At 57.1% G+C, this 24,864-nt stretch overlaps 2 protein-coding genes across 11 annotated transcripts in view; one reads left to right on the top strand and one right to left on the bottom strand.

The window, feature by feature from the left end:
* Positions 1–1,189: 1,189 nt before the first annotated feature.
* On the top strand, positions 1,190–14,784 carry SMPD2 (sphingomyelin phosphodiesterase 2). Of its 3 annotated transcripts, none has more exons than XM_090025355.1 (11): positions 1,190–1,271; positions 7,593–7,708; positions 8,748–8,844; positions 9,011–9,087; positions 10,670–10,763; positions 10,868–10,957; positions 11,890–11,972; positions 12,090–12,222; positions 12,606–12,710; positions 13,568–13,724; positions 14,291–14,784. In XM_090025355.1, exons 2-11 carry the CDS (start codon positions 7,647–7,649, stop codon positions 14,632–14,634), a joined length of 1,242 nt encoding a protein of 413 aa, XP_089881481.1. In that variant the 5' UTR covers positions 1,190–1,271; positions 7,593–7,646; the 3' UTR covers positions 14,635–14,784. The 3 variants fall into 3 exon arrangements, with proteins under 3 accessions (XP_089881481.1, XP_089881479.1, XP_089881482.1); XM_090025353.1 differs by having other exon boundaries at positions 1,192–1,271; positions 7,596–7,708; XM_090025356.1 differs by lacking the exon at positions 1,190–1,271 and adding an exon at positions 4,855–6,598 and having other exon boundaries at positions 7,596–7,708.
* A 144-nt stretch (positions 14,785–14,928) lies between these two features.
* Positions 14,929–24,864, bottom strand: part of MICAL1 (microtubule associated monooxygenase, calponin and LIM domain containing 1) — a 41,786-nt gene continuing 31,850 nt past the window's right edge. For all 8 annotated transcript variants that reach the window (XM_090025345.1, XM_090025351.1, XM_090025352.1 and 5 more), the window contains 4 exons: positions 18,515–18,608; positions 18,301–18,400; positions 17,581–17,654; positions 14,929–16,897 (listed from right to left, as the gene is read on the bottom strand). In XM_090025345.1, coding sequence (XP_089881471.1) covers positions 16,734–16,897; positions 17,581–17,654; positions 18,301–18,400; positions 18,515–18,608 — 432 coding nt within the window. In that variant the 3' untranslated portion in view covers positions 14,929–16,733. The remainder of the gene's footprint in view (positions 16,898–17,580; positions 17,655–18,300; positions 18,401–18,514; positions 18,609–24,864) is intronic.

Below are 24,864 nucleotides of genomic sequence, written 5' to 3'. Positions count from 1 at the left end.
TGCGGAGAGGACGGCACCGGCTGTTTCATGCAGAGTGCTGGAGTGGCTGCAGTGCACCAGGTAGGTACAACGATGGTGCCATCCACCTGTCTCCTCTCCAGGCCAAGGCAAAGCTGGGGAGCAAACGTGAGCCGGATGCTCCAGGGCAGGTGGGAAAGCTACAGGTCGCAGCATGGTTTGACAAAGGGGTCCAGCCCTTGCTCTCAGCACCCACTTGGGCATCTGGGCCTGGCTGGCAGGCATTCACCCCCAGGCCTTGGCACCTGGCCCAGCCCGAGGGGATGAGAAAGGGACCTGGTAGTGCCTGCCCTTGTGCTGCAGCAGCGAGACACAGCCTGGGGCAAAGAGGGTGCGGGGGAGCTAAGGGGGACAGGGAGCAGAGGGAAGGATGGACCCTGCGGGGGTTGAGTGGGGGTTTCCTGGGCCTGGGGGCAGGAGCTGCAATGGGGCAGGGGGAGCGGTTGGGCCCTTGAGGACCTGCTCCGCTCCCTGCCACCTGGCAGGTGCAGCAGGCTGCACGGTGTGGCCAGGTCTTAAATATGAAACGATTGCATTTGCTGAAAAACTTCTGGTTGGTTGAAAAAAAAGTGCCATTTATTTAAAGTCGTCTTGTTTACTTAATGTTGCAGCCAGCGAGTGAGTGAGAACGGGGGCCCAGTTGGAGCCTTTCTGCGTTTCGAGGCGAGTAGGTGCAGGAGGAAGGTGCTCCCTTAACCCCAGGAGCCAGTTAGCTCGCTATGGCCGAGGATGACCGAAACCCCCCCAAGGCACCGGGCCCAGGCCTGCACTAGGACGCCCCCCAATGGGTTTGGGAGCATCTGAAGCCCCAGACTGGGGGCAAGGATGCCTGCTGGTAGCAAGCGGGGTGCAGGTTGTAGCGGTGTTGGTCTCAGGACAAGGTTCTTTGGGTGAATCGGATCACTTCTATTAGACCAACTTCAATAGCTGGGGGGAAAAAATTTGGAAATTTTTTTTTCCCCAGCTATTTCAAGTTGGCCTAATAAAAGAGCGCAGATTCACCCAAACGACCTCCGTCTGTTAGGAGAAAGGCCGCTTCTGGTTTTTGGCTGGCTCATGGATGTGGCCCGGGACACGAAACAAGCTAAGAAAAAAAGGGGTGGGGAATCTTCTTCCCGGCACCCGTAGCCCCCGCTCCCCTCCGCCCCGGGAGTTGTAGTCCCGCCGGTGGACTACAGCCCCCAGCATGCCCCGCGCGGCCGGGGCGGGGCGCGGGCACCCCCTTGCGGCGGGGCGGGACCTGTTGCTGCGCAGTGAGTTCGGGGCCGTGGCGGCCGCGGGAAAAGGGGGGGGGCAGCGCGGGCTGCACGTGGTCCCGCGGCGGCAGCGGGAGGTGGTTCCCCGCCGGCTCCGGGCCCAATTGCTTTGAACCCTCCGCCTCCGGTCCGGCCCCTCCTGATTTGTGCCGAGTGACCCACTGGCCCTTCTCCTGCCAGGGCTGAGCTGGCGATAGGCTGGGCCGGACCAGGGGCTGCTGTCCCGTCCCACGTCCTGGTTCTAAACCTTTCCCTTTCACTCCCATCCCTCTTCGGGCTTTCTTTGTCCCAAGGAAGCAGCAGTGCGCCGGCTGATAGCTCCCGGTGGTGCGTTGGGTGTCACCCGGGTGTCCCCCGGTCCCCCTCACTTGCCAGGTCCAGCCTTCAGGGTCCAGGAAGCTGGTTCGGAGCCCGTGCCCCTCGCCCCTTTTCTCCGAGCATGGGACATGGCCACGAGTTCCCCTTTTCACGCTGCGCTGGGCACAAAAGAGCCTGGCATTTGCTGTCACTTCCCTCCCGGCACATCAGAGCTGCCACTGCCTGGGTCCACTCCTGGGCGCACGGTGCCCAGCCTCCCTCGTCCCACAAGACACGTTCCTGATCCAACAGGCCTGTCCCATGCCCCTCGACTCGCTCCTTGTCCTCGCACCCTGCTCCTTGTCCTCGTCTGGATCCCTCGTTTTGAACCTGTGAACCTCCCTCCCCTTCCTGGTTTCTTTTTGTACTTGTCCCAAGCAATCAGGTGTTGCATCCTCAGTGGCCTCCCTTTTTAAGCAGGGGCTTGTAGTTGTTGCGCAGCAGACAGGCCTGTGTCACGCAGCGGAGAGCTGAGGGCAAGCTGGGCCTTACCAGGGTTTTCCTCCCTGTTCCTTTCTCACTTGCAGCCTCCATAACGTCTAGGAAGTCCTGATTCAGGGACCGTGCCCCTGGCTCCCGTGCTCAGTAAGGACTGATGCCCCTTTCCTCCAAGAATGTGTCTAATCCTTTTTTGAATCTGGCTAAGACAGGGGTCCGCAACATTTTTGGGCAGAGCGCCAGAAACACCTGCAACCTCGACTTGTATGATGTTGGCGTGCCAGGGGGGTGGCAGTGCAGCCCAGGCCCACCGTCCAGTCTCAGGTGTATGTGCCAAGCAACGTGTCTTTGTGTGCCACACTCTGGCACCTGTGCCAGCCGTTGCCTACCCCTGGGCTAAGGTGTCAGCTTCTGCCACATGTGTGTCTGGCTCTCATCCGAGCACTTGCTAAGGACAATGGGGGTGATTTGCAACAGGGATAATAGGAGCAATATAAAGTCCTAGGCCAGCCAGGACAGCAGCCAGGGACCCTTCCCCCCCGCTGTGCCAAGTCCCGCTTGTCCGTCCCAGCACCACGCTGAGGTGCATTTAGGACTCCCGTGCGGTGCCAGGCTGGGACCGACACTCAGCGAGCTGGGCCTGTTGGACACCGCAGGAAGCATTACCATGGGACTGCTCAGGACAGATTTAATACAGTGACACTCACTGAGCTCGTGTCCCATGCCCAAGGCTGGTGCACTGAGGATAGAGCAGCCTGACACCGAGTAGGATTTTGTGTTTTATGCATATGTCCTTTATGACGCACCAACCAGTGCAGCTGCTTACGCGTGGTAGGGTGAGGTGGGTGTTGGCAGGTTAAAAGCAGGTCACCCCCCACCACCATCATCTGTTCAAGCACGGCTGATGGTGCCAGGCTCACTGGGGAGTGCGCTGGGGGCACAAGTGACAGAGAAGGTCAGTGGGTGACAAGCACCCTCTACAAACTTCATATTTCCAGCATCCTGCCTGGCTGTGATACTCCTGCAACCCTGCATGTGGTAACTTTTAGCAGTTATGCAGACAGACCAGGACAATTGCAGCAACTGAGCCCACGACATGGGAGGAGGGTCTCAAATCAAACTCTGTGCAGCCAGTTTAACCAGGTAAAGCCATTTTTAGAGGCAAGAGAACCAGTAAACTGGCCATTAGATTGACTCCATGGGAGTCTAATTCTAGCACCCTGTTTTCCACACTGCGGTTCTCGGCTGCCTTTGCTCACAAAGTCAACTTGCACGCAGTATTTTTAAAATAGTTTTCAGCTGCATTACGTTTCCCATGGACGTCTGTGCTTGATCCCACTTGTTTTAAATGTGAAGTAACCATGGCAACCCTTTGTTCTGTATTAATACTTGTGTTTTTAATATGTTTTTTAAATAGAGTTGAGCGGATGGGAACAAAGACACGCTTTTGGCCTTAAGACAAGCCCAGATTTTAATTCAGTCTGAGTCGTGTCAGGGAGGGATGATAAAAGGCAACAGGTTGGGATTTGGGGTTGAGCCCCCTACTCTGCCCCAGACTCCCGAAGTGATTTTGAATAAGGCACTTAATTTCTCTGTATCTCAGTCCCATGTATGCAGAGTCAAAGAAACGTCAGGCCAGAAGGGACCTCAGGAGGTCACATCCAGTCCATCCCTCAGCTCAAAGTAGGATCATCCGCGACTCAGCTCTCCAGAGGTGTAACTAGTGAGTTTTGGGCTGTGGGCAAAATGCCCCTACAGTGGGTAGGGAGGTAGAGAGGCTGCTGATTGCAGGGAAGCCGGGGGTGGTGTAGCGCCTAGCACAGCACATGCATCCCACCGTTTGCAGGGCTTGCAGATGGCATAGTATTGATTAGAACAGTTTTAGCCCAGATGATCATTTTTCCAGAACCCCATGCGACATTGTCCGCTTTCTGGGTACGCTTGTGACCCGACAAGATGTTGTCACTTTCTTGACGTAGGGGCCTGCAGAGCAGCTCCGGCCGCAGACGAGTTCCCTGAACTAGCATGTTACTACGTCTGCTTCACAGACATGTTCCAAGAAGATAGGGCCAGGTTCATGAATGACTCGGGGCCTGAAAATTGGACTAAAATTGTAGCAGGAAGAATTCAGTTCTAAACTTGGTGGAGCATTGCATTGATGCAACAGGCTACAATCAGACCTAGACAGGTTACAAGGGTGGGCGGATGAGAATAGGATGGGCTTCAGCACAGACAAGTGCAAGGTGATGCACCTCGGGAGGAACAACCGGCACCATACCTACAGGTTGGGGAGCTCCCCTCTTGTCAGCACGGAGGCGGAAAGGGATCTGGGGGTCATCACTGACTCCAAGATGAACATGGGCCGGCAGTGTGGGGAGGCAGTAAGGAAGGCCAACTGCACCTTGGCATGCATCCACACATGCATCTCGAGCAGGTCCAAGGAGGTGATCCTCCCCCTCTATGCGGCACTGGTCAGGCCGCAGCTGGAGTATTGCGTCCAGTTCTGGGCGCCACACTTCAGGAGGGATGTGGACAGCATGGAGAGGGTCCAGAGGAGGGCCACTCGTATGATCAGGGGGCAGCAGGGCAGGCCCTACGAGGACAGGCTGCGGGACCTGAACCTGTTCAGCCTCCAAAAGAGAAGGCCGAGGGGGGGATCTTGTGGCCTGTTATAAACTAGTCAGGGGGGATCAGCAGGCATTGGGGGAGTCACTGTTCCCCCGAGCACCGCCAGGAGCGACCAGGAATAACGGTCACAAGCTGGCAGAGGGTAGGTTTAGGCTAGACATCAGGAGGCGCTACTTCACCGTCAGGGTCTGCAACCAGCTTCCAAGAGAAGTGGTGCAGGCTCCTACCCTGGGAGTATTTAAGAGAAGGTTAGATGAACACCTTGCTGGGGTCATTTGACCCCAGTACTCTTTCCTGCCATGGCAGGGGGTCGGACTCCATGATCTGCTCAGGTCCCTTCCGACCCTAGAAACTATGACTTGGAGGAGGAATCTCTGCCCTCTACCGGCTGCCGTTAAAATTGCTGATATCCACTGGCTGATCTCCTGGAGCTTGGCTGGTGTCCGTCACTTTGGACAGTAAATGTTCTCTCCAGCTAGGGACATTTCTTCGCTAGACAATTATGCAATGCTAATTAACAGTGCTGCCTGTGACTTCACGATCAGCAGTAACAGGTACACGCTGAGTTGAGCATCATGTCAGCTGATTGGAGATAAATGCTTAAAAGACCAGTCCTAGCTATGGGATGGGGCAGGGGTCTAAATGACAAGTGCCTTGTTGTAAAATTTTCATGGTGAAATAGGATCACAGGGTCAGCCCACAAGCAGTCACGTGTTCCTCAGCACCATGCCTCCGGCTGAATATTTTAAAAGGAAGTAACCACCCAAGGAAATAGTTATAAGGATGGCGTTTAGACAGGGTGGTGAGGGAGGGTGGAAGAGTCGCGAAGTGATCTACCCCCCTCTTTGACAGGGACAAAGCGTTTCCCAAATGGCAACTAAAATGCAGCTGCCTTGGGACAGGAACGCAAAATGCTGCTTGCTTAACTGTGCACAAAGCCATGTTCTCATGGAAAAGTTTGCAGACAGGAAATCATCCCTGCTCGTAGCAGCGCCTTAGATGATTATCAACCTAATGGCTCCTCACAAAACAGAAGTAGTGCCGTTTGGTGCCTGTTTTTTTTTATTGAAAAATAAAATCCAAAATTAGGAAGCCCTGAGCTATTAAAAGATTAGCCAGGCAGTGGCCCAGCAACAGGATTGATGATGATGTAAGCACTGCGCAGTTACACAGTGCAGAGGAGCATGGGTGTTTGCTGGCTTAGTGACTTAAAACCCTGGTGTTGTTCAGTACGCAAGTACACGGTCCCCTGGTGCCAGACGTTCCTGTAAGTCAGAAAGATCGGAGCAGGAGCCTGGGGTTGTGCTGCGGATATCTTTGCCCTGTTGTATAGATCTTTGATGGATGCTTGGGCTCTTGATATTAATAGCTTAGTAATACTATAAATAATATTATGTAAGAGGGTAAATAATGTTCCCTGAGTTATTACTGTGTGCTCATTGTTGAGCAAGTGAACACTGACTAATCCTGACTCTGGTTTCCTGCACAGTGAAGTTGCGTGTTAACACAAGGGTTTGCACTCAGCTAATGTCAGCTCAGTCGTCCGTAATGTGCCAGTTTCCATGGCACGGGCACAGGTCTTGCTTCTTTTTTAATGGGCATACATTTTAATCTTCCCTTCCCACTGGAGCAGAAGTAAAGAAGGTGAGAGAGGGCAGCGCCTCAGACTAAGCCGTAGGGCTTGGCTGCAAAGATGAGCCTTGTAGCAAGCTCCAGGGGCTAATAAACCGGAGCTTCAGTTCCAGGATCAGATTCCCCAGAGCCAGCCGCCGTGTCCCATCCTCCTGCAGGAACACTTGCAACTGCAACAGGGCTTAGAGGATCTGCAAAGCTCCAGGCAGCATCCGGCTATGTAGAGTGGCACTGACTCCGACGGGCACCTGAAAGCCAGTGCATCGCAGGTATAAGCACCACTAAGGCAAGCTGCTGCTCACCGAGCTTCAGGGGAAGCCCCGCAGGGCAGCGGTGGCACCGGGGGTCTCCCTCAGGAGTTAGTGTGCTGCCAGGGGGGCCTGTCCGGCACAGTAATCACTGCATGGACAAATAACCCCTCCCTCCTGCCTGTAATACCACATCCCCTATCCAGGACCTTCCTTGTTGCCTCTTGTTCATCTGTCAGCAGCTTTCCAGTGCCATAAACATGCCCCATTGCCTGACCCTCTCGGAGTGCCTCAAGCAAGGCACATTGCTCCTTGCACTAGGGTGGAGGGGAAAGGGGGCTGGGATTCCACTCTCCAGGCCACCAAGCAGAAGGCCCTGCTAGTAGGTGGGTTCCCAAGGGCATTGAGATTTCTAAAAAGGCCATGTGGGATTCACAAGTGGGTTGGGCATCAGAGTGCCAGAAAAGTCCTCCCCTTTGTCACAAACCACCTCTGAGCAAGGCTTTCGTTATCGCAGCTGTTTGCTCATCGGGTAAACCCAGGCCTGCCGGGTTCACCTGGAGCCGGGCAGGGTCACTGACCTGCTCCGCTCCCAGGGGCCACTGAGGTGAGGGAGGTTCATGTTGCATGTAGGATCGCTGGAAGGCAACGGCGATGTTTCCGGGGATGTAGCCTGCCCGCTCTGACCTGTGCCTGCCCCTTTAATGCCTCATCCTTATCAGATGCAAATCCTGGCTCTGCACCTTGTCCTCTACATGCCATGCATATGCTGAGGGATGCGTGCCTTGCCCTTGTTCCAGCACTGGCACGCGCTCCCTGGGCTGGCCCCACCTCTTCATGAACCTCCAGCCAGCGCCTAGGCTCAGTTACACAGCATCCAGGATCCTCTTTCCCCTCCCAGAGGCTGAAGTCTCCTTGTGCAGATGAGCTCTGGACAGGCAACCTGTGAATGCACAAGGCAGGGGTGGGGCCCTGCTTCAAGCCTGCTCCAGCCCATTTTCTCTGCCTTCCCTAGCAGAGCAGGAGCGACCTGTGGCTTCTTGAACAGCAGAGATACTGGTTTGCCTGCATGCCAGCTGCAATGGAGAAGGAGCCTCTGCTGCAGCTGCGAGTCTTTGACCTCAATTGCTGGTGAGTCCAGAGCTGCCCCGTGGGATAAACAGGGTCCAGAGCAGCCAGGTGTGGGTGGATCTACCTCCCTGTTCCTCTAGGACAGCCTGCACCTACCTTAGTGCTGGGGTCATGAGTGTGGGACACTGCTCCCTCACTGCACAGCCTGGATCATATTGTCTACTGGATCGAGAGCCAGGACTCCTGGATCCTGTTCCAGGAGCTGCATGAGTCACTTAATCTGCTTGTGCCCCGGTTCATCTGACGTAGGGTAAGAAACCCCCTTGCTCCTTGCAGTGTGGAGGGTGCTGGATTAGCACCAAGCACTGCTGGCCTGGCCTCCTGGCTTTCCAGCCCTTCTGCCACCTATCTCTGGACTCTGCCAGAGTCTGCCCAGCCAGGGGGCTGGGAACCCAGTGCCCAGATGCAGGCTCCCTTGGCTGACAGTGCATGGGGGAGTGTGCATAACACACTGCAAATCAGACACCCTGTTTGTTAGGGGCAGCACAGCAGGACCTCATAATGCAAGGCTCCTTGTTAAGCTGCAGCCCAGGGCCAGCTCGGCCCCCGGCCTGTGAAGGGCGAGTTTGCCCTGCCATCAAGGTTTGTTTGCCCTGTAAAGCTCTCCTTCTGACCCCAGCACCTCCCCTCCTGACTGGAATGAGCTGCTTTCCCTGTGCAGGCCCGGGTTGGCAGACCCTTTCCCTCCAGCACACTGGGAGCCTCATGTTCCCCCTTGGCTCTGTACTGGGCTCCAGGCCTGTCTCCACCAGTGTTGCAGAGGGCTTTCTGCTGCAGGGCTCCATGGGTTATGAGGCTTCAGGCATGAACCCTATGGAGCCCACATCATACCTCTCCCATCCCCACACCTTTCCCCCTGCTGGGTTGTTCCTAGTTGTGGCTTCAGTTCAGTTCCTCACTAGGACATCAGCCACCTACCTCATCTTGCCCTGATACAAGCAGGGGGAGCACAAGCCCATCTCTGACCCTGGCTCTGAGGTGAGCATGCAAAGGGCTGAAGGAAATTGCCTATCTTGCCTGATGGGTCTCCTCCTCCCAGGGCAATCCGCTACCTGAGCAAGCTGCGACAGGAGCGCGTCCAGATGATTGCGGACACCCTGAGCCAAGAGAGCTACGACCTGGTGCTCCTCCAGGAGGTGAGGCCCAAGGGACGGTGGGCCAGGGGAAGTGGCAGGGACCAAGAGCAGGTGGGACTTGAGCTGGCATGATGGAGGGAGGGAAGAGGCTTCAAGCCAAAGTTCCCTTAGCTGCTGGCCCATGATGTGAGTTTGCTTCATTCTCAGCCTCTCTTTGCTCCTTCAGGTGTGGAGTGAGATGGACTACTGCACGCTGAAACAGAGGCTGTCTGCCTGCTACCCTTCCTCTCACTACTTCCGCAGGTAAGAGGAGCTCGTTAGCCTGCTGTTGCTTATCAGCCTAGGAGGAGGTTCTTGGCAACAGTGAGCACTCTGTAAGTCTGGGTTTTATCAGGTCTCCCTGAGCATTTAGTGTCTGTGGACTTTGAAATGTACTGGGGCTGTCTGGTACCAGGCAGACCTTGGACAGCAGTGTCCCTGCTCAGGAGGAGCTGCCTCCTCTTCTGATCAGCTTACAAACACCACTGCACCCTTCCAGCCGGCCCCAGCACCCCGTGCCTGCCCAAGGGCTGTGGCAGGTACACGGCCTTTGCTCTTGTAAGAACAGGACATCAGAACGTGAACGCAGCATGTCCCTCTGGCTCCATCCATGATGGTGGCACATACCAGATGTATTCAAAGAAACTTGAAACAGAGCCTGTGCAGAGGGATCCACCCCCCATCACTAGCAAATGGCATCTTCCCTGCATGGTGTGTTCAGTAGCCTCTGCCAGTCCCACCCTGCTTCAATAGGTCTCATCCCAGGTTCCACCGATGGCTTTCACAACGCCCTGGGGTGGAGGCCGCTGGATGCTAATTATGAACAGTGGTAATTATGGCCTGTGTAGTCTGCACGTTAGGCTTGCACTGAGAGCACTTTGCCCCTGCTAAGGTGAAGGCAGTGTAGTGGTAAACTGTGCAAAGCTTTCATCATCTCTGTCCCTAGGGATTCTCTCAGACCTCAGGTGTGAAGAACACTGTCCCTTGCCCCTGGCCTTGCAAGCACTCCTGGCTGTGATCTGAGGTTCTTGGCTTTCCTAGGGGAAAGAGACCTGTGCCCACGGGGCACCTGTGCCTTGGCCACTGCTGGCAGACCAAGGGGAAGCAGCAGCTTGTTCAGTGAGCCAGCAGTCATTGGAAGCAGCACCAAAGAGATCAGAGGGAGCCAGACAGGTTGCTAGGTCATCCTTTCCATCTCCATCCTGGCCTTCACCCTATTGTGTATAGAGGGTCTAGGCTTGCTGCGTGTGGATGAAAGAGATGATAAAAGCTTAGCTCAAGTCTCCTCAACAGCTGCTCTGACCCCACCCAGTCACCTTCTTGGGGGTGATGCCTCTGCCCTGGAACACATACTGCCCATGCCCATGCCGTGCTGAGAAACTGTCATCAGCCCTGTGTCCCTGTCATCTTCCTGTTCCCGGCGGGGGGGACAGGCAGCCAGCCGGAGCTGAGATCGTGCTGGTATCTTGAGTGACTTGTGCATCTGGCACATCAGGGTGGCCATGGTGAGGAGATACCTGGCATCTTCCAGCCCCATGGCTAGTCATTTGCCTCTCAGAACCTCCCTGGGTTGAGTCTTTATCCCCCTTTGGAAGCTGTAGGAGCTGAGTGACTTGTCCAAATTCACAGAGCACGTGAGAAACAGAACTCAGGCCTCCTAGCTCCTAGGCCCCTATATAACCCTTAGCTCCTGGCTCCCAGCCTGCTGTTGTGACCACTGGGTCCCTCGCTCTCTGTTGTTCAGAAGCCCCAGTTGACCCCCCAGGAATGAAGGGCAGGTAGGTGCTGATGGATGAGGAGGGCTTGCTCCTGGCTCTGTTCAGTGATGATGGGGTCTGTTTTGCAGTGGAGTGATTGGCAGTGGGCTCTGCGTGTTCTCCAGGTACCCGATCCTGGACACCTTCCTGTACCAGTACTCCCTCAATGGCTATCCCTACATGGTGAGTGTGTGCCCAGCCACAGCTGGGGCTGCTGCCAGAGTAGTTCTGTGCAACCCATCACTGTACCTAACCAGCCTTTTATCTCCCATCACCTGCTTTGGCAGCTCCAGCATGGGGACTGGTTTTGCGGCAAATCTGTGGGGCTTCTTGTCGTCAAGATCCAGGAGATCGTCTTCAACATCTATGTGACCCATGTGAGTCTGGGTGCTGGGGAGGGCAGGCTCTGCCAGACTGGGAGTGCTTGGAAAAACACTGGGCCAGGCAAGGGATGTTGCATGGGCTGTTGGATGGAAAAAAGGGCCTTTCTCTGTGAGGGAACTAGCCTGGACTGGCAGCAGCTGGGTGTTGTCGCTTGGTGCCATCTCACTGATCCCATCATGAGGGACACTCATCAGGCTTCCCATGTCCAAGCTCCATGCCAGGACGGGGCATGTGGGATCCCCTGCCATGCTTTCCTGTGCTGTCTGGGGTGATAGCTTTATACTGAGACAAGTAGTGTTTAGCAGGCACTGTGTGATTTCTAACTGTCATGGCATTGGCATATCCTATGCTTGTATCTTGTTTCTTTGCCTGCCTGTGCCCAGCTCTAGCCATATCCTTGAGAGAAGCACAGAACATATCCCATAGCTTAGTGAGAGGAAGTAAGATGTCTACAAAGGTGGAGCGTTCAAATCCCAAGGGCAGCAGTGAATTCCCCACAAAGCTCTTGCCAGTTTGGAGGGTGAATGGAGAATGCCAAGGGGAGCAAACAAGGAGCTGGAGGGTTTGATGTGAGAGGAGCAGTGGAGAAGTGGAAGGGCTGGATCCTTAGCATAGCTCCATGGGATAAAGGTGCTGGGCTCCTTGAAGTGGCGACTAAGGGTAGGTAGGAGGCTGCAGGCACTGAAGGGGGAGAGGAACTGATGGTGGAGGGGGCGAAACCTGATGAAATTGAGCCAGTGGATGTCAGGGAACCTTTTCTACTGGTGAAATGGTTCTACAGGCTGAGCTGTCTCCCAAGGGAAACACTGCCCCTGCCTCAGGACACCCAAGCTGGGTGGTGCTGGGGCCTGGCACACACATTGCTCTGGTGCCCAATCTCTGTGTCCCAGCCTGGAATCACAATGCACGTCCTCCCTTTCCCCAGCTCCATGCAGAATACTGCCGGGAGAAGGATGCGTACCTCCCCCATCGAGTGGTGCAGGCCTGGGAGCTGGGGCAGTTCGTACAGTGAGTAGCACTGCAGTGCCAGGGGCTCCTTGTAGCGGGGAGGTTGCGTCCCACCCCTCGGTGCTGGCAGGGGACTGCATCACTCTCCCCAGTTGCATGATTCTGCCCATCCCTCAGGCACACCTCAAAGGCAGCTGATGTGGTGCTGCTGGGTGGGGATTTGAACATGCACCCCGAGGATGTGGGGATCCGGCTGCTGCGAAGCTGGACAGGCCTGCGGGACTCCTTCACTGATGCCGAGCGGTTTGAGGCAAGTGCTTTTCCTGAGGGCCTGGGCTGGGGGGGCACTGGGACAGATGGGGCTGCTACAGGGTGTGGGGGGACAGCAAATGCCACCATGAGTCAGCACATCCAGGCTTCTCCCCAGTTTGTCCCTTCCAGCTACTGTGTACTACTCCCCCCCACCCCCATCTCACAACACATCAGCCCTCTCTGCTGGCTCACAACACCCGGCTCCCCTCCCAGCCTGCATCTTGCTCCTCCAGCCTCCCAGTGCTCCAGCATCCTGCTTGCAACAGCTCCCAGTTGCTATCAGCCAACAGCCTCCCAGTGCTCCAGCTGCTCCGCCGCCCCTGCCTATGGTGTGGGGACTGGGCTGGGCCTAGGTGGCACTGACTGTGCCTTCCCCCATAGGGCTGCGAGGACGGCTGTACCCTGGTGCCGGACAACTGCTTCACAGACAAGAAAGAGCTGCAGCCCTTCCCACTGGGGATTCGCATCGACTACATCCTTTACAAGGTGCGAGGGCCTGGGGACTTGGTCGCCTGCTAGACCCAGAAGCCTGTGGCCTGGCCTGGATCAGGCAGCCACTCCATGAGTGGCAAGGCAGAGGCAAAGGCCTGTGGAGCCCCGTTCACCCACCTGCCAGCTAGCTGGGGCTCATTCCTGCTGCTTCCCAGAGCACCGTCCTCCCTGGGTGGCAAGTGCCCAAAGGATTTCATCCTCCCCAGGAGCAGCAGTGTTTCAGAAGCAGGCCTGTACCCAGCTGGCTGTCAGCAGCCTCTTACTCACCAGGGTCCATCAAGGCAGGACACTACTGTTGTTTGTGCTGTTGACCCCTGGTACTTCTGTAGCACTGAGGGAGGTCAGACACTACAGACGGGTGGGCACTGAGGCATGGGCAAGGGAAGTGTCTCACCCAAGGAGACCCGGGGGGTCAGTGGCAGCACTGGGATCCAATCGCCAGCCTTGATACAAGCACCCACAACCTCCTGTCCTGCACCCCACACCCAGCTGGGTTGGAGGCCTGTTGCTTTTGATTCTGTTTGTACACCTGCGTGTCTTCTCCACTCTGAGATTTGAGCCCCTGAGCAGAGGGGTTGAGCACAGGGACCAGGACCTGTCATTTATGATCAAGGCTCCTGCCCTAGGCAGTGTCACAGGTCCTTGCTGAAGCAGGGGATGAGACCACCTACCCCAGCCCCTCTACGAGATAAGGGAGCAGCACCAGTTCATCAGCAAAAGCTCCTCCGTGGGGGTTGTGTGTGGCACTGCAGGTCCCATTGCTTCTCCATCAGGGGTGCAGTTGACAGGGGACCAGCCTGGCAGCCCTTTTTATACTGATTCATGTTGCCCTGTGTCACCCCTTCTCCTAGGGTCAGTCCAACTTTGCAGTGAAGTGTGAGAGGCTGGTGACCACCACTGGAAAGGCTCCTGGCAAGAGCATCCCCTACTCGGACCACGAAGCCGTCATTGCTACACTCTACGTGAGGAGGCATGGGGAAGCCAATGCCCTGAACAGTAACACAGTGGGTGAGTGCAGAGACAGCCCTACCTTTAGCCACAGGCAGCGGGCAGCAGGGTACCTTAGGAGAACACTTCACCTCTGCAGCGTGACTGTCTCCCCTTCCCCATCCCCCCAACCAGGGAACCCCTGCCTCAGCCACTTGCCAGGTCTCAAAAGGAAGAGTGTGTCATATCCCACCCCCAGCCAGTCTCCTCTCAGGGGCTCCTCTGAACCAATGGAGAGTGCAAGCTGGCAGCTTTGTCCAAGGAAGGGCTCTGTGGAGCAGTATGGCTTGCCCAGCCTGGCGAAGGGAAGGCTAAGCAGAGGGTGTGGTAGTGCTCTGCAGCCAGTTCAGGGGAGGGTAAATCCCAGGGAGGGAGAAGAGCTGCAGAACAAGGCTGGCATAAGGTCAGACAGGTATCAGGTAGCCAGGAGGAATTTAGGCTGGGAATGAGAAGGCTCCTAAGCATCAGAGCTGGAACATCAAGGCCTGTATGAGGCAGGAACCCAACTTGTGGCCGAGGTGGGGCCGAGGCAGGTGTCAGGGAGCCTGTCTCTTCCTCCCTGCAGCTAACCCCATCTCCTCTCACAGACCCAGCGCTGGTGGACATCATGAACGAAGCCCGGACTGAGGTGCGGGTGGGGCTGCATGCCGCCCAGCGCCAGCGCTACTCCAGTGGCCGCATGGCTATCCTGGCCCTGCTCCTGCTGCTGCTGCAGGCCGTGATGGGCCTGAGCTCCCTGGTGGGCTGGGCCTCACCCCAGCCCTTCCCCAAGTTCTCCTTCTCCGTCCTGGGCTCGCTGGCTGTACTGGTGCTGCTGGTCTCGGGTGTGCTGCACATCTTCCATGCCATCGAAGTCAAGGTGCTCCAGGGCACTGAGGACCAGATGAGGTTGGCTCTCCAGTCGCTGCAGGACCGGCTCAGCGCCAAGTGAGAGACCAGGTGTGGGGGGCATGGGTAGGGACCAAAAGCCTGCAGGAGCCTGGGCACTACACTGCACTGCCAGCCCCAGGTGCCCCCCCGCACCACACAACTCCCAGACTTTTATAGTTCAATTTATTTTTAAATAAATGGCATTACAAAGCATTTGGTAATGGACAGGAGCATGGCGGGTTTTATAATGACCTTTTGCAGGCCAATAAACCTTTTTGACCAGGGTCATTTTATTCCGACCTTCCACGCCCCTCTCCAAGTTTGTTCTCCTGACAGGCAGCCAGGGTGTGCTAGCTATGGGCGTCTCATAAAGGCAGTATCTGAGGAAAGACACGCTTGGTTTTTTCCCTGCCAGATGATGCTCTTTGCAATGAAGCAAGGATTGTCTGGCTGTCCTTGGGGGCTGCTCTGGCACTGACAATACAGCTACCGCCCGGGATTCCCTGTGCGACTGACTCCAGTTCTGACCTCACACCAAGATGGATTTTTTTTTCTGTTTGCTGAGCCGGGGGGGCAGGTGGGGCAGCAGTGTGAGACCTCAGGGCAGCACCACGTGGCCAAGCCTGTCCTCACAGCTGCTCTTAGAGAACTGCACTTTGGTGTCAGAATCTCCTGAGCTGGTGATTTGTGACCTGGAAACAGCATCTGCACCAGGGTGTCTTTTGGCACGTGATTCCCTGACTGTTACAACTCTGCTCTAACTGTTCCCCCAGGCCGCAGCCTCCAAGCCGCCCCAGGTTCCAGGCTCTCCTGACCACGCTGGCTGCAGCTAGTGTCATTGGGTGATACAGCTGCAGCCCACATCAGCACAGTCTACCTGCCTTTGGTGGCACTGGTGCAACACAGCTACAGCCCCCACGGTGTGACTGGGCTGCATGGGAGTGCGGGGAGTCATGCTGTCAAGCAAGCCATTCTCGCAGCTGCCTTACCTCACCGGGCCCTGGGTGCAGCACTTGCAGAAGGGGGAGCATTTGGGCAGCACATCTCTGGTGAGTTAGCCCTCAGCGCTGCAGCAGTGAAGCTGGATTCAGCAGCAGGGGACTGTGAGCAGCTCCCGCCTGCCCAGGGAGGATGGGCACATGGTAGACACTGGCTGTAGCACAAGGCTTAAGGCAGAGGCTTCCAGAGGTGAAGGAGCAGGGCTGCCTAGGGATGCAGCAGTTACCTAGCCCCATCCCAGGTCCTTAACCCTTCTTATGTGTGCTGCCTGGATTCTCTGGCAAGTTATCCTGAGACTCCTTCCCACCAGAGCTCCACGGCCCCTGAAAACAGCTGGAGAGGAACCAGTAAGCGGGACCCTGCCCAGTGCTTGCAGAAGGGGACAGGCTACACTGGCTGCCCCCACTGCAGCCCTGCAGGTGCCAGGGGCTGCTACCTCCTGCTTTCAGGTCTCACAGGACAGGCTGCCTGCCTGCACGCACCCTGCATCCTGGAGGACACAACCTCAGTTTTGTGGCAAGGCTGCACGCACTGAAAGGCCTTAAGTGGCTCCCTGAGAATGGGGTTGTGTGGGACATGGGGAGCCTGCCCCTGAATAACATAGTTGTGCAGCAAAAGCACTAACCCCCTGAAGGGTTGAGGTGGGGGGTCACTGGGCAGCGAAGAGCATTGCTAAGCCAGGCTGATGAACCTGAGCAGTGGCCCAGGCTGAGAGATGTGTAGCCCAGATTCCCTGCTATGGCTTGCTTGGGGCCAGCGCACACGCCCTAGCATAGGGCCTCCTGCCTAGTGCATATGTGGGATGTGGCACTGCCACCTCCGTGTCCCATGCTCGCTGAAGCACAGCTCAAGCATTAGAAACAAGCAGAAGCCCAGCCACATGAGGGGCCCTGCTCTCAACAGGTGTGCCAGCTGCAGGCCTGGGGCTGTCCTTAAATGCTCCCAGAGGAGGCACATGGGGCACCCCTGCGCTAGGCAGCAAGTCACCACCCACGATGCTGGGTTTGGCAATGGGCTCAGCAGCCCACAGGTGCAGCCTGGGCCATGCTGCTCCATCCCTGCCCCTCCCAGAGTGCTCATGGGGCCCCTGGGCCATGGTCACGTCAAGCTGCCTCCCTCCGCGCTGAAGGCCTCAGCAGTGGCATGCGATGGGCTGCGCCCTCAGGCCTCAGGCCTGCGCTCCATGCCCAGGTCCGCACCGCCCAGCTCGCTGAGGCGCTTCTCCTCCTGCACCTGGATCAGCTTGTCACGGTTCTGCACCACCTCCAGGAACTGCTCCAGGATCTCCTTCTCAGCTTGCAGGTCCTGGGGTGTCTTCAGCTCCTCTGCAAGTGGAGGGGAGAGGGCAGGTCACCAGCTGCCATAGCAGGGCAGGGCCGGTGTGCTCTGAGCTCTGTCCCAAGGTGCTGGACAGACAGGAACAGTTTTGGGTATCCAAGTGTAGCGGGGAGGCCTAACCTCCTTGGAGAGACCCATACACCCCCAATAAGCCCAAATGCCTTCCTGGCCTGCAGCAATGCTGGGAAAAAGTGGGGTCCATGTACATATTCAGCCCTTCCCTAACTCTCAACCACTTGGCTGCTATGAGGAGAGGAACAGCATGTATGCCAGCTGCTCATCGCAGCCCCCAGCATGAAGCTGGTGTTGTGGGCAGAGGAGATGCAGCTCTTCCCTCCTGGAGGAAGCGGGGTGAGGCAGGGGCAGAAGAGCTCGGAGCCAGGACACCTGGGTTCTTTGCCTGCTTTTATCAGTGTCCGTCTTCCCATGTTGGGAGGGGACTGCAGCACAGGGATCGAGCTGGTCAACTTGTGACGCCTCGATGCACAAGAGCAGTGGCTTTCCACATGCCCAGCCCCAGCCCTGCAATGGCACAGCTGGAGGGGCTCAGCTGCAGTCGCCGGAGCTGTCAGGGGCACAATGTAACTTCAATGGCTCTGCCACATCTCCTGCCATGGCAGGACCTCCATACTCCCCTGGTAGCAAGGACATAGCCCTGTGCTCTCCTTACCAGCCATGTCCATGTATCGCCGCATCTCCTGGTCCAGGTGGCACTGCTTTTCCTCCAGCTTCAGCTCCTGCACCCTGCGAGGGGAACAAGGTAAGAGTCATGTGGGGGGGTAGGGGGAGCAGGGCTGTCCCTGTGCCAGTGGACTGGGGGTGGGGGTGCCCCTCCATAAACAAGGACTCAAGGAAGCCTCCCCTTCAATGCTTCGTCCCACTGGGCAGCTACTGTCTCTCCCCTGGGCACACGCTTGCTCTCCAGGGCTGGAGGGAGGCTGCAGCTGAGCGTGGCTGTTGCAGAATGAGGCCATGAAGGAGCTAAGCATAGCCCCTGGCAGGCAGCAGCAAGCAAGGGCCAAGTGCTCCAGGAGTGACCTGCCACCCTTTTCCAGTGAGGAAGAGGGCACTGGCGGAAAGGCCACGGCACCACAGGCACTCGCCAGCGCTCCTAAGGCCCTGCCGTGTGCTTCTGGGACACTGAGGGTCAGCAACTCATGACAGACCCACTGCAGAGACTGGCTGGGAGGCACTTCTGCCAGCACCGAGTGCCCGCTGCCTGGGCATGGGCTGAGTGGTGCCAACATGGCACAGCTGACTGCTCTCCTTGTGCAGGGGAAGGAAGAACTGTCTGCGGCTAAAAAGGCAGAGGGCTTGAAGAGCCCTAGCTCAGGAAGGGCAGGGTGCAGGGCACAGGTCCCCCACGCCTGCTCACGGCACGGCCTCTTACGCAATCATGAGGTCCGACTCCTCAGAAACCAGGTTGTTCTTCTTCTGGACCAAATGGAGGAGCTGGTTAATCCACTGGGTCTTCAGCTCTGCCTGGGTTCCTGGGGGCAGGGAGAGGAGGTGGGTGTGCAGGCAGGGGGCAGGCTCTATTGCCCGCCTTCCACCCCACGGCCCACTCAACAGGCATGATGCCTAGTCGCAGGTGGACTGCTTACCTCCTTCACCCCGCAGGGACTGCTCCAGCTTGATGCCCTGCTCCTCCAGCTCGCGGAACGTCACCTCGATCTCCTCCAGCCGCCTCTGGATGGCCTGGGTGAGACAGACAAAAGTTTACATTGGCACCTTGTCCATCCTTCCTGCCCCTGGGGACTTCCTGGAGGAAGACGCTGTCCTTGCCAGCAATTAGCAAAGGTGTTACTGGCCAGGGCTTAGCAGACGGGGGAAGGGTCCTGTCCCAGGAGTGCAGTGTCTTTGTCCACGGCCTTTCCTCAATGTGCTCTCCATCCCAATCTCAGTGTTCCTAGGAGCAGGCCTTGGATTCCCTAGTTGAAAACTGGGACCACTGAAGTGACTTGTCTGAGATCACAGCCAATCAGACACAGAACTGGGCAGGGAGCCTTAACCTCAGTCCCACATCCTAAGTAAACACCCCAGTAAATACAGCTACAGCAGGGGCAGGTAAAATATAGCCTGCAAGCTAGAATGGCCTGGTAGGCCAGATCCATCTGGCCTGCAGGGCCCCCAAAAATTTTAGAAAATGAATATTTACCTGTTCCTGGCTGCCTGTCAAAGATGACAGGAGCCAGAAGCAGTAGGACCCAAGGGAAGCCAGACCTCACCAGCAAGGCCCCACTCCTGCATGAGCAAGAAGCATTTGCTTGCCATCCTGCCTAACGCTCCCACTCTGCTTGAGGACGGCTGGCAAGCCCAACTGCTGCCACCTGCCAGGGGTCTGGGGGCGCTGCTTGACTCCAGGCACAGGCAGGGCTCCCTGAGGCACTAGGAGGACCTCACTGCCCTGTATGAGGCTGCCCCTGCCCACCTGGGTCAGGCACATCTTGGAGCCCTGGGTGCAGCAGGACCTTGCTCCAGGCACTGCCTGCTGGTGCATGGGACTGAGCTTCTGCTTTCCACCGCCCTGGGCTGCGCTGGTCCCGGGGACAGCACCACGGCCTCAGTGCAGCAAGGGCAGGCCGAGTGCCCGAGGCTCACCCTGACCCCCTGCCTTGGTGCTGCACTGGGACAGGGAGCCCAGGCTGGGCCAGGCTCAGGCCATAACAGCCAAGCTGGGCCCATGGCTACAAGGACCTGTGAGCATTGACTAGGGCTCAGGTAAGGCCATTTCACAGCCCTGAGCCTTCAACTAGGGCTGCACAGGACTTCCCAGAGCCACAACCAGCTCTGCAGCACATGGGAAAGAGAGGCACTGAGTGCCGGAGCACTGGGCAGGAGCAACCCCCAGAGCCCAGGGCTTGAACCCAGGGCTCCCATTAGTGCTAATAAGGCCTTGATAGAAAGGCAGAACACTTGACTGAAGCTACAGCAGTGCTGCAATTAGTGCAGGGGGAGGAGCTGCCCTCACTGAGGGTGGTGAGCTTGTCCCAGCCCCAAGTGAGGTCCTGCTGCCCCCAGGGCCGCACTTAGTGCCAGAGCCGGGTGGGCAGGGCACCTCATGCAGGGCAGGGAGCTTCTCCCAGCCCCAGGGAGCCCTGCCTATGCCCCGGATCAAGCATCCCCCAGAGCTGGACAGCTCTGCAGGGCAGCAGCAGTCCCGGGGGTCCTTCCCTCCACCAAGAGGGAGGTCCCAGCTTCCTGCAGGAGTACCAGGCTCTCAAGAGCAGGCCCAGTGCAGGGCCAAGGCTCCCTTAGGGACAGAGGGGCCATGCCCAGTGAGAGCAGGCTTGTGTCTTGGAAGAGCTAGAGGAAGGGGTGCTACAGGTGGGTCTGCCTCCAGCCTGCACCCAGGGGTGGTCCTCATCCAGCACAGGGCAGGGGACCTGCCAGAAGGGCAGAGGAGCTTGTGTGTAGCCCCAGGGCAGGGAGCACTGGTCCCCTAGGCTCAGGGGTCCCCACCACAGCTGGAGCAAGGCTCTGCCTCCCAGCGCAGGGTGGAGAAAGGTGTCCCACAGTCAAGGCCACTGGTCTGCCCCTTGCACAGCTCCTGTCAGCCTTTGCACGACAGAAGCTCATTGGGGCAGTGAGCGGTGTCCTGTGCACAGCATTGGGCCCCCTGTACGAGACCAGCAGGCCCTGGGGTGCTTGTCCAGGTTCTGCCTGGCGGGCACCCAGCCCATGGCCCTTTGCCTTGAGGGGCCCTGGAGGCAGCTCCGTAGCTCGACCTTGGTCTGAACCAGGCCCCAGGGAGGGTATTTGGGCAGGCGGCCTCCACATATCCACGCTCTGCAGGACACAGCTGCTCAGCTCCCTGAGTGCAGCCCCAGGCCACAGCTGCTCTCCAAGGCCCAGGTCTCCCCGAGAGCTGGGGGGGCCGGGGCACGGTGCTGCAAAGCACAGGCTGGGGGTCTGGATTCCCTTGTGGTTGGAGGCCTCCGAGCCCCCCCGCTTCTCTGCACCCCCTTGGTTGGAGCCCAGCCACACAGGAGCTGGGACCCCGCGGCAGTCCCTGCTGAGCAGCCAGAGAAGACGGGTCCCCACAGCCTAGGGAAATGTGCTGCGCAGCTTCAGTTTTCCCAGGCAGCACCACGGCTGCAAACAAAAGTAGACCTCCCGGCCTCCAGCCCGACGTCTCCAGACTCGAGCATGGGTGGCTGAAACAAGTCATCTCCGGCACTGCTAATATGATGACCCTTGGCTTGCAGCAGCTGTGCAAAGCAAGAGTGAAAGCCAGGGCCCGTACAGAGTCAAACCCATAGGCCCTGCCTGAAGATGGTACTTTGCCCACCAGGCCACACGGCAGGTGAGGACTGGGGCCTCCCCAGGAGTCCCCTTGTAGTGGGGCCAGTGCATGTCCGCAGGGAAAGTCAAGGGGCCCAGAAGTGAAAAGCTAAATCAGGCAGGCCCTGTGGTGCATAGTGCAGGGCTTCCCAGTGGGGGTGCTGTGGTCCTGGGTTCAGGTCCTAGCCTCCCTGTTTTGCGGGGAGGCACCATCTGCTTTCAGTGGAGGGGCCTGGCCACTGCACTTCAAGGGGCCCACGGCAGGAAGAGCTTTTAACCAGCCCTGGTACTCTGCTGTCAATGGTGTTACCCCCATTGGCAAACGTTGTGGGTTCAAGCCCAACTAGCCTGCAGCTTTCTGGTCCCTTGGTGCCTGTAACTAGGTGCACACAAAGAGGGGGGAAGCTGGCTGGTAAATCCTGAAGTATGAGCCCCCAGAAAGCAGTGTCTACTTTGAACAGCAGGTTTTTCCCCTTTTTCTGCTGCTGCACCCCAAAATGGGCCAAAAACCCCACCATGCCCCTCACTCCTGGCCCACAGCCCAACCATGGCCCTTGGACCAGCCAGGAAGCAATGGGGACCCCAGGAGCACTGCATAGCCCTTGCCTCATCTCAGGGGGCTTGTCCTAAAGGAACCTTACACGGCAAAAAATAAGTTGGTGACCTTTCACCTAATTAGTGGGGGGATTTGACCTCTCGTGACCCCAAGTTGACCTCACATGACCCCAAGTAGACCTCTCTGTGACCCCTGGAGTCCCAAAAAATAAGTTGGTGACCTTTCACCTAATTAGGAGGGATTTGACCTCTCGTGACCCCAAATTGAACTCTTGTGACCCCAAGTTGACGTCTCTGTGACCCCTGGAGGCACAAAAAATAAGTTGGTGACCTTTCACCTAATTAGTGTGGGGGGGTGACCTCTCGTGACCCCCAAGTTGACCTCTCGTGACCCCAAATTGCCGTCTCATGACCCCAAGTTGACCTCTCTGTGACCCCCCCCGGAGTCCCAAAAAATAAGTTGGTGACCTTTCACCTAATTAGGGGGGATTTGACCTCTCGTGACCCCAAGTTGACCTCTCGTGACCCCTGGAGGCACAAAAAATAAGTTGGTGACCTTTCACCTAATTAGTGGGGGGGATTTGACCTCTCATGACCCCAAGTTGACCTCTCGTGACCCCAAATTGAACTCTCGTGACCCCCAAGTTGACCTCTCGGTGACCCCTGGAGGCACAAAAAATAAGTTGGTGACCTTTCACCTAATTAGTGGGGGGGGGGGGGGGGATTTGACCTCTCATGACCCCAAGTTGACCTCTCTGTGACCCCTGGAGTCCCAAAAAATAAGTTGGTGACCTTTCACCTAATTAGGGTGGGATTTGACCTCTCGTGACCCCAAGTTGACCTCTCGTGACCCCAAGTTGACCTCTCTGTGACCCCTGGAGGCACAAAAAATAAGTTGGTGACCTTTCACCTAATTAGTGGGGGGGTGACCTCTCGTGACCCCCCAAGTTGAACTCCTGTGACCCCAAGTTGTCCTCTCTGTGACCCCCCCCCCCCCCCCCGGAGGCCCAAAAAATAAGTTGGTGACCTTTCACCTAATTAGTGGGGGGATTTGACCTCTCGTGACCCCAAGTTGAACTCTCATGACCCCCAAGTTGACCTCTCTGTGACCCCTGGAGGCACAAAAAATAAGTTGGTGACCTTTCACCTAATTAGTGGGGGGGTGACCTCTCGTGACCCCAAGTTGACCTCTCGTGACCCCAAATTGAACTCTCGTGACCCCCAAGTTGACCTCTCTGTGACCCCTGGAGGCACAAAAAATAAGTTGGTGACCTGTCACCTAATTAGTGTGGGGGGTGACCTCTTGTGACCCCAAGTTGACCTCTCGTGACCCCAAATTGAACTCTCGTGACCCCCAAGTTGACCTCTCTGTGACCCCTGGAGGCACAAAAAATAAGTTGGTGACCTTTCACCTAATTAGTGGGGGGGGTGACCTCTTGTGACCCCCAAGTTGAACTCTTGTGACCCCCAAGTTGTCCTCTCTGTGACCCCCCCTGGAGGCCCAAAAAATAAGTTGGTGACCTTTCACCTAATTAGTGGGGGGATTTGACCTCTCGTGACCCCAAGTTGAACTCTCTGTGACCTCTTCTCCCCCAAGAATATTGATGACCTTTCACCTAATTAGGAGGGCTTTGACCTGTAGTAACCCCATGCTGAGCTCTCTGTGACCCCGCTTGCCCTGAGAATTGGGCTGTGACCTTTCTCCCATTATGGGGGTGACTTGAACCCTCTGTGACCCCCCCAGTAGGCTGGGGTTGACCCTGCGTGGGCCTCTCAGTGTCCCTGCTCCTGCGTGAGCTGATGTGCCATCCCTCAGTCTCAGCCAGTGACCAGGCACAACGGTGTCATTATAGGCGTGTGCTCATCAGTGCACCGTGCCATTTGTCATGAGCTTGTGAACACAAGGAGGGAAGAGCTGATTCCAAGGCTGGGGCAAGGTCCTTCCTTGACTCCAGTAATGTGACCATCAAGAAGCTGTGGAGAGGCCATTTTAATTCTTCTCTCCCATCCAGATGAAAAATGTCTCCCAGTATGAACGTTCCTCACTAGGAATAATAGTTATTTCTGCTATTTGGGTGGGGAGGGAACGATTCCAGGAATATGTGAAGGAAGACAGAAGTGTGATGGCCAAGGGCGGGGGGGGGGGGGTTGGGGTGCAGCAACATAAAAAGGGGAAAAACCCTGAAGTTCAAAAGACCTCAACGTCCTTTTTACTTCTTAGTGCACCCCCCCCAACACAGCCTTTCTTCTGCTCACACAGCCCCCTTGGGTGCACTGAGTCACAGGCACCAAGAACTCACTAAGGAGCAGGAGGGCTCTAACCTGTCTTGAACCTACAACCTTTGCCAATGAAGGTAGCAACCATACCACTGCAATACCAGAGAGGGTGAAGAGTGCCACCTGCCGTGGATGCCTTGAGGCGCAGCAGCCAGCCCCCTCCATTGAAAGAGGATGGCGCCTCCCCACAAAACAGTGGGTGGCCAGGACCTGAACCCAGGACCTTGGCACCTACACAGGGAGACCCTGCATTGTGCACCACAGGGCCTGGCTGAGCAAGCCCTTCACTTCTGGGACCCTTGACTCTTTCCCTGTGGACATGCACTGTCTCTATGACAACGGGAACCCCAGGAAGGCAATGGCCCCCACCTGCTGCGCAGCCTGATGGTCGAGGCCCTGTGCTTTCAGGCAGGGCCCATGGGTTTGACTTTGCCCCAGCTTTCACTCTTGCTTTCCCCAGCGGTGCTTGCGCAGCTGCTGCAGGCCAAGGGCCATCATATTTGCAATGCCAGAGAGGACTTGTTCCAGCTGCCCGTGCTCGAGTCCAGAGATGCTGGGCCAGAGGCCGGGCGGTCTGCCTTTATTTGCGGCCACAAGAGCTGCCTGGACAGAGCAAAGCTGCGCAGCACGTCGCCCTGGGCTGTGGGGACCAGTTTTCTCTGGCTGTGCAGCAGGGACCACTGCAGGGTCCCAGCTCCTGCGTGAGCCTAGCCAAGGGGCTGCAGAGAAGGGGGGCTCAGAGGCCTCCAGCCCCCAGCCTGTACTTCGCAGCACTATGCCCCAGCCCCCAGGTTATCAGTGAGACCTGCGCTTGAGGGGCAGCTGCAACCTCGGGCTG

This window comes from Crocodylus siamensis, chromosome 13 (genome assembly GCF_052110815.1).
Source record: "Crocodylus siamensis isolate JL-2025a chromosome 13, ASM5211081v1, whole genome shotgun sequence".
NCBI lineage: Eukaryota > Metazoa > Chordata > Crocodylia > Crocodylidae > Crocodylus > Crocodylus siamensis.
This window is presented reverse-complemented; position numbering and strand designations above follow the sequence as displayed.

Bases quoted from the DNA above. Each gene is read 5' to 3' on its own strand.
- SMPD2 (XM_090025355.1), top strand. From the start codon at position 7,647: ATGCCAGCTGCAATGGAGAAGGAGCCTCTGCTGCAGCTGCGAGTCTTT. The intron at 7,709-8,747 runs GTGAGTCCAGAG...TCCTCCTCCCAG, and splicing joins GTCTTTGACCTCAATTGCTG to GGCAATCCGCTACCTGAGCA. The intron at 12,711-13,567 runs GTGCGAGGGCCT...CCCTTCTCCTAG, and splicing joins TCGACTACATCCTTTACAAG to GGTCAGTCCAACTTTGCAGT.